The 8,056-nt window shown below is 45.3% G+C and overlaps 2 protein-coding genes across 2 annotated transcripts; both read left to right on the forward strand.

Annotated features, from left to right (window-relative positions):
* The first annotated feature begins 1,035 nt into the window (after positions 1 to 1,035).
* On the forward strand, positions 1,036 to 2,456 carry LOC133933041 (enkurin-like). The gene is made up of 5 exons (XM_062379994.1): positions 1,036 to 1,262; positions 1,453 to 1,595; positions 1,684 to 1,889; positions 2,033 to 2,179; positions 2,274 to 2,456. The coding sequence occupies exons 1-5, from the start codon at positions 1,036 to 1,038 to the stop codon at positions 2,454 to 2,456; spliced, it is 906 nt and encodes a 301-aa protein (XP_062235978.1).
* Positions 2,457 to 3,287: 831 nt separating this feature from the next.
* On the forward strand, positions 3,288 to 7,373 carry LOC133932861 (threonine synthase-like 1). Its single transcript, XM_062379738.1, has 2 exons — positions 3,288 to 4,730; positions 5,109 to 7,373. The coding sequence occupies exons 1-2, from the start codon at positions 3,372 to 3,374 to the stop codon at positions 5,910 to 5,912; spliced, it is 2,163 nt and encodes a 720-aa protein (XP_062235722.1). The 5' UTR covers positions 3,288 to 3,371; the 3' UTR covers positions 5,913 to 7,373.
* The last annotated feature ends 683 nt before the right edge of the window (positions 7,374 to 8,056 follow it).

Raw genomic sequence — 8,056 nt, forward strand, 5'->3', positions numbered from 1 at the left:
AGCAAAGAAGTCATCCTTATAACTGCTTTGTATTTGTAGCCGTTGGTCTGGGTGGTGAGTTGCTACATGCAATTTCACTTACTCAGATTAATAAAGTTTTTTGAATAATTCTTGTGGAGTGCTGTCGAAGTCCTTTGGTAAGTTTTGGTCATTTCAACAACAAACAAAATAAGAAAATCTCTATAATTAAAGCATGCTGTTCTTCTAGCTGAACGTGAAAGCTAATTCTAAAAAGAAGAAGTGGTGAATCCCGAGCTGCCGGAGGAGACCAAGAATGTGACCACATGCAGAGAAACATAAATCAGATCCTTTTGGATGTTTCTGTGCCAAAATACACCGTTTGATAAAACACTATTATTGAAGAGTCGTGCAAAAAAACTGAATTCAATTCCTCCCTTTATTCATTCCAGGTGTTAACCAGGGCCATAGCTGTTCTATATTTTAAATTAGTAGCCTGGTGTTTTCATGACCTGACCTCTGCGGTCAATCCACCTTGAGGTTTCCTACACCATCGACTGTATATCCAAAATAAGTAATGACACGTCTCCACTTGTTCTCAACATCCAGAAACGAAGCCACAATATCCCAGATTCGAAAGCTGCCATTCGGTGCATTTGAAACCGGAGGCTGTTCTTCATCGATCAGGAAGTGGCGCTGGGACATCGAGCGCACGCTGAAACACATGTTCGACCAATCGTGAGTCAGTCTTGGGTCAAATGTAAAGCCACGTTACCAGGAAGTGATGATGTTACCAGGCGACAAGTAACTTTCATGCAGCCTTCAATTGATTGCCTTTGATCTTCTTCTACTTTGTTCAGTTAAAATGCGGCACCCGTAGGTACAATCCAATTGCCTTTGATGTGAGGCTAAATTCCTCATACATAACAGAGGAGGATCTGCCCATGTTCCCTTGGATTGCATGCAAATTTTACATAAAAAGTTAATTCTACTCTGTTCCTTGCTGGAAAATTTCAATTTAAAAAAATCTGTCAACTCCATTCACCACTTCGAAAGCAACCGCGTCCTAAAGTCAACATGTCTGACGACAACAAGCCTGAAGCCGCCGGGGCTAAAAAAAAGATTCCAACTGTTGTGTATAAACGCAAGGCGTGTACAGGCAATCACTATGCTATGGACTTGCCTCTGCACCACTGTAATATCCTGAAAATGATGGAACCCAAGTTACCCACTGTGCGCCCAGAGTCTATGTACAACCACTTACTGAAGCCAGTGGTTGATGATATTACAGAAAAACCGAAGAGGTATGTCAAGTTAGACCATAAGTAGTGAACTGTACAATAATCCAAGTTATGGTGGAAGATGTTGCGTACGTGGCTAAGTCAGGAATGTTTGAAGAGATTAATCAACAGTTCTGTTTTATTTCATTCATTAACATCTGAAATGATATTTACAAATTAAATCTTTTTAATAAATTCATCACCTCCCTTTAAGGTATGTCTCAAAGTTTCGACCAACAGTCCTCAAAGAGAACAAAGCCAACAAGATGGCAATGCGAACGATGGGACCAGTAAAAGTGGAGGTGCGCCATGTCAAACTCCTCAGGAAGCCCACAAATATTCCCCCAAAACTCGAGAGTGAGTTTTCCTGCCGATGACACGGGTGCTTATTTGAGCAGCGAATGTGAATTGTAGTCGTCTGACTTTCTTCTTCATATCCTCTCAGAGGTTCCTCAGGTCTCCAGGGTGAGGAAACCAGGCGTTCCCCTGCAAGCGGAGCGCACGCCTAGAGAAGCGAGACCAAAGAAGGACTTTTTAAAAACGAGGGACAGTCTGAATACGGTGAAGCCTGAGCCAGCCTTTGTGGACATCAAGGGGCACAGGGAGATACTTAAATCGTCTGGGTTTGTCCCCGTCTACAGCACTAAAAAGGTATTTCCCCACCCAAAAGAAAAGTTCGTCTAGCCTTCAATTCCAATTAATATCATATATCTCTCTATTGATGACATTTGATGATTGTGATTTCAATTTCCCCACAGTGCATTTTAATGAGGTTTTCTGTTTTCTATAAGCAGGAGTATGGAAAAATTCCTAAGTACTTAATCAAGCGCTACAAGGAAAATCTGCTGAAGGCTGAGGAGCAGCATTCCCTGTTGAAAGAAAGGATCGATAAGGAGACCAGGAAACAGATGTCAGACGCAGAGAGAAAGTCCATCCTGCAGGTATATGAACACTTTGACAATACTATATATGCATTATCAAGCTGAGTCAATTGTCCCACTGACTGGTGTTCCTCTCTGGTGTCCCTCTCTCCAGGGCCTGAGGAAGATCTGGAATAAGGTGAACACTGATTACCAGGTGTTACCGCTCGTCATGGACACCCATTCAATGCTTGCCAGGAAAGAGCGACTGGAGGAAGAGATGACCCATCTGGAGACAGCCATCGCCATGTTCCAGGATCAATCCAATCCAGTCTTCCTCCCACATGATGATGATTGACATTGACAAGTTCTTTTACTTGTTCTGGGGCAGCATGGTGGAGTTTGGTCCCCCCCACAGTCCATGCTGCTGTAGTTCATTGGAGACTTAATTTTGTTATTCTTTGGTTCTGGTTCTTCCTCCGTCCTCCGTCTCACTCATGGCAGAATTGACATGTACTTATTCATAAAAACAAGTTCATGAATAAACTCAATGACTAATTTTTCTATGAATTAATTGATATTATTCATAAAATATAGTAGCCATGAATGTATCATTGAATGACAAATTCTGATCTTCTGAATCACGATAATCCAGATGAAAATGTGCACAATATTTTAGAATTTTCAAGGAAAAGCACAAATTCGCTTTTACACATTTTAGGACATTTTGTGTATAATAATGGAAAATTATCTTTCTTGACAGCTTTGCCCCAATGAAGATGGTATTCAGCCATCAAAGAAATATAATAATCACGTCGGAAATAGATGAGCTTAAATTGTCCACAAGGTAAAACATATGCGAGACAAAGATTTCAAGTCACGTCCAGCTTTTAATATTCATCAAAAATGTTTTGAAGAATGACTGAGGCATGTAACACCGATTGACGAGGTTCTGACGCGCACTTGAATTCACCACAGCATCAGTGCTACTTGTAGGTTTCGCGAAAGAAAAAAAATATTATTTCAATATTAAAGCGTCAAATGTAGCATCTTATCCACGGACAGTTAATAAACACTTTATAAAAGATGTATATGACGTTTTTACACCAAAGACCAGCGCTCACAATCCGTTATTGGGAGGAATATGCGTTTTGTCCCATCCGGCTGACCGTAGTTGTTTTGGATGTGACGTTGCAGTGAAACACGTGTTGTCGGAAGTTCCTCCACTGTTGTGGTCTTCTTCTCTGGTGGGGGGGGGACATGTGACTCCTCGATGGCTTCACTGAGCACCCGTCTGCTGGTGCTACGAGCCGCCAGCCTCCACCGGAGCCCCGTCCACAGATGGCTCTCCACCAGGGTCGGTGCTCCGGGGCGCAGGAACGTCCTCCTCATGGGTCCCCCCGGGGCAGGGAAGACCTCGGTGGGGAGGACCGTGGCCCGCACGCTGGGACTCCCTGTCATCGATGTGGATGACGACGTCTTGGAGACCACGTGGAAGATGCCCGTGGCTGCAAAGCTGGCGGCCGTGGGGGGGCAGCGGTTCCTGGAGGAGGAAGGTCAGGCCCTGTGCGGCTTGTCCGCCTCCGGGTGTGTCGTGTCCCTCACGGGCTCGAACCCGCTCCACGCCGAGGCGATGCAGCACGTGAGGCGGAGCGGCGTGGTCGTGTACCTGGACGTGGACCTCGAGGACATCATGCTGAGACTCACCAGGATGAAGGTGGACCGGATAGTGGGTCAGGAGGCGGGGGCGGGGGCGTCCCTCTGGGACATTCTGCTCTACAGGAAGCAGTTCTATGAGAAGTGGCTGGACGTGCGCGTGCTGTGTGGGACAGGGGACACGGTGGAGGACGTGGCCGAGAAGGTAGTGAAGGCTGTGGAGAGATATGAAGGTCACGCTGCAGACACCTACGTGTCCACCAGGGGGGACAGCGGGGGGTCCACCCACTTCAGTGATGTTGTTGTAGAGGGTCTGGCCACAGATGGAGGCCTCTACGTCCCCAGAAGTGGAATCCCACAGCTCGATGCTGGGGAGTGGCGGAGACTGGTGGACATGTCCTACCCAGAGAGAGCGCTGGTTCTACTTGAGAAGTGCATCCACCCACTGGACGTCAGCGCTTTGGACCTCAGGACGATGGTGTTCAAGGCCTATGGGTCGAACTTCTCCAGTGAGGAGGTGGCACCTGTCAAACATCTCCACCTCAACCAGTACGTCCAGGAGCTTTTCCACGGCCCCACGGCTTCCTTCAAAGATCTCGCCTTGCAGCTGATGCCCCAGCTCTTCGCCTACTGCCTCCCGCCCATGTGCAACTACCTCATCCTGGTGGCCACGTCCGGGGACACCGGGAGCGCAGTGCTCAGCGGCTTCAGGAGCCTCGCCGGGGCTGACCGACAGAAGACCGGCGTGCTGGTGTTCTTCCCGGAGGAAGGAGTCAGTGAGATCCAGAAGCTGCAGATGATGAGCTACAGGGAGGGCAACGCCAGGGCCGTCAGCGTCCTGGCCGACTTCGACTTCTGTCAGAGGAGCATCAAGAGGATGTTTGGAGAGAGCGGGCTGACGGGGCACCTCGCCGTGGAGTACGGGACCGTCCTCAGCACCGCCAACTCCATCAACTGGGCCCGGCTGCTGCCACAGGTCGGGGGACAGTTTCATTCCATGGTTAAACAAGTGTCAGCAGTGACTTTAACAAGGGCTGAATCCCATTAGGACCCTGAAACTGGTGTAATAGTTGATTGGGTCACTCGATGTCAGAAAGTAGAAAAATTACTATGGTTTACAATAGTCAAAAAACACATAGATAATAAAATTACAAACGGGTAAATACATTTATTCTTATGTCCTAGAAAATTTGCTTTGTTTTAGGGAAGAAGTTGTATTTATTTTTGTAGTTCAAGCAAAATATAATGAGGCAATCATGTACCTGCAGTAGCATCAGGTAAAGAAATGAAGTCAATGAAAATGAAATACGTTTCTACACTGTTTTCATACTGACTAACTCTGCTCCTCTTGCAGCTGGTGTACCATTCCTCAGGCTATCTGGATCTGTGCCGGGACGGTGTTATCACGTTCGGGGAGCCCGTTGATGTTTGCATCCCGACCGGCAACTTTGGCAACGCCATGTCAGCTCTGTACGCCAAGCGCATGGGCGTCCCGATAAGAAAAGTCATCTGTGCGTCCAACCACAACCGCATCGTCACCGACTTTATCACCACGGGCCAGTATGACCTCCGGGGGCGGCCGCTGATGCTCTCCCACTCCCCGGCTATAGATATCCTGAAGTCCTCCAACCTGGAGAGGTTTATCTACCACGTGTCAGACGGAGACAGTCGACTCGTCAGGGACCTGTTCACACGCTTGGACAGGCAGCAGCACTTCCAGGTTCCTGAGCCTCTTCTTGGCAGGATACAGCAGGAGGTGCTGGCTGGCTGGTGCTCTGAGGAGGACTGCCTGGCCGCCATCCAGAGGGTTCACACACAGACGGGCTACGTCCTGGATCCACACACCGCCGTGGCTAAAGTGGTGGCAGACAGGCTGCAGGACGGCTCGTGCCCCGTGGTGCTTTCTTCCACCGCGCACTACGGGAAGTTTGCTCCCGCTGTGTTCAAAGCTTTACGAATCCCAAATCTTCCAGAGGATCCCGTCGAGCAGCTGAAGAAGCTCGGCTCGACCGCGTCCAGACCTGAAATGCACGGAGAGATGATGAAATGCCTGAAGGAACGCAGCAGGGGGGGGCACACTGTGTGTCAGGCGGAGTACGGTGTGCTGGTGGAGGAGGTGGAGAAAATGATAAACGACTCCTTCCTCAAAGTTATGTAGGTTTATTTGACCTGCTCCAAGGAAATCATGTTTTTAATCCCATGTTGGTTTGTTTTTCAGCAGGATTACGATAAATTTACATTAATGAAATGACCTGAAACGTCCGGAGAGATCTCGTAAAATAAGAAAAAACAATTCGCTAGGTTCAAACATAAGAATAAAAGCAAGCTTACTAATAAAATAAATACATTTCATATATCAATTATAATAAAACAGAAAGATTAAAGAAAGAAATACCAGATATAAACAGGTATGATGATAATTTGATCATCAAAAGGCCAAATCCTGCCCCAGCCTTTAGCATTTCATTCTACTGTCACAGATCTCTAATGTGGTTTCAAGCTGGATTGAAAGCCCATTGATTACACAACATCTCTAAACATCATTATCTAGAATCCCGGCCCACTAGAGGGGGGTGTCTGCTTAGCCACTGATGGGTGGGAACACTGGTACCTGCTACAGGATCCATATACCTAAATATTACCTAAAAGGGAATTCCTGGCTAAGTCAGAGACCATTAGACAATTTAAATCAAAATCTACTGAGATAATCATTTTCTTAAGTTTAACTTGTACTTAAGGATTGATCGTGTGATTGTGTAGTTTAATTTGATCGAACTCTCTTGTGTTACATATTTTACAGTTATAAGAACTGATAGGAAAATTACATAAAAACACGTTTCTATTTATCAAAATGTGCCAATTATTATCTTATTAGTAAAAAATGAAAAACTAGGTAAACCATAGAAAACTGTGAAAAAAATAGGAAACGATTAAAAGCCTTTTGAAGATCGTACAGATGTTACAGATGAGAAAAAACAAGATATAGATCAGAAGTTGGATAAAGCGCACGTATAAAAAGTGAATTTTATAGACATTTATTAAACCTCTCAGAGTAGAGGGGGTGAAAAACCTTTGGTATATGACTCTTTCAAAATAAGACATTTCCTGTGTCTTTTTATTCTTTGGATAAATACAGAATAAAATCGGTAGTTTGACATTTCAGAAGAGAATTTATACCACCACCTATGTTTAATATAAACTGATGTACTGCCGTAAATATCCAACCAGTGTAAATGTCAACGTGAATGACAGTGTTAGGATTTTGTCTTTTCATTGATTCCTCTGATTCATGTCATTTTAATGTCCCTGGATTCTGGACTGAAGCTTCATTGCAGCTGATGCTGGATGTGATTTAAATGCATGTTATTGGGAAACACTCTGCAGAGGAAGTGGCTGAAATTACAGCCTGTGTTTCCTCCTGACCTTATCAACCAGGAAGGGCAGCGTGACCCCAGAAACACCCGAGACTGGAAACTGATAGATTTCAGATGACACTCACACCAGGAACCATGCATCTGCTGTTTCATCTGCAAGGACATGAACCTTCATATGGACACAGAAACAGATTCTATATTTTCTCAATGCTTTATAATACAAATATATATTTTACTGATGTGAAGAGCGTCTCTGTGTTGTCATTTTCTTCATGTTTACAGACAGAAAATGGAAGTTGTAGTATTCACATACTTTTTATGACGTATAGCAAAACCCTTAATCATCTGAAACACTTCTCTGGACATCTCACAACAAGAGGGTCCAGAAATGAATCCTGTCTCTGTCAGTGGAGTCATTTAAATCCAGGTGCTGCCTCAGCAGCGGCGGGAAGATAAGTTCCATAGATCTCCAGGATTGCTTATGACTGCAGTTGTGAAAACGGATGGAAAGTCAGTGCAGATTTGACAAAGCACTTTGCCGGCATGCCCTCTGATCTGGATCTGCGTCGCTCTCTGAGCCTCGGACAAAACCCAAGAGGGGAAAGTGTCTTTACCTTCTCGTCCTACACTCATGGGCTTTAATATGCTCCAGTGACGCTCATCTGGGATTGACAGCTAAGATTTAGACGCTGTTGGTCGAGCATGTGTTTATTTATATGCAGCCCAAGATTCTGACAGGTTGCAGGATTATTTTGGTATTTTTAAAATATCAATCATTAATATCTGGACCAAAAACACACAGAAGACGATCAAAGGGCCAAACAAAGGATTATTTTTAGATGTATTTGTGAGACTGGTTGATTTGACCTGCTGGTGTTTGTGTGAAAAAGAGGTGGAAACAGTCTCCATCAGCGATCCATCGTCCCCT

The sequence above is a fragment of the Platichthys flesus genome, chromosome 21 (genome assembly GCF_949316205.1).
Source record: "Platichthys flesus chromosome 21, fPlaFle2.1, whole genome shotgun sequence".
NCBI lineage: Eukaryota > Metazoa > Chordata > Actinopteri > Pleuronectiformes > Pleuronectidae > Platichthys > Platichthys flesus.

What these genes read in the sequence shown, in the direction of transcription:
- LOC133932861 (XM_062379738.1), top strand. Translation starts at nt 3,372, where the DNA reads ATGGCTTCACTGAGCACCCGTCTGCTGGTGCTACGAGCCGCCAGCCTC. An exon ending in GGGCCCGGCTGCTGCCACAG is followed by an intron (nt 4,731 to 5,108) that starts GTCGGGGGACAG and finishes CTCCTCTTGCAG; the next exon opens with CTGGTGTACCATTCCTCAGG.
- LOC133933041 (XM_062379994.1), top strand. Translation starts at nt 1,036, where the DNA reads ATGTCTGACGACAACAAGCCTGAAGCCGCCGGGGCTAAAAAAAAGATT. An exon ending in TATTCCCCCAAAACTCGAGA is followed by an intron (nt 1,596 to 1,683) that starts GTGAGTTTTCCT and finishes ATATCCTCTCAG; the next exon opens with AGGTTCCTCAGGTCTCCAGG. An exon ending in CCGTCTACAGCACTAAAAAG is followed by an intron (nt 1,890 to 2,032) that starts GTATTTCCCCAC and finishes TTCTATAAGCAG; the next exon opens with GAGTATGGAAAAATTCCTAA.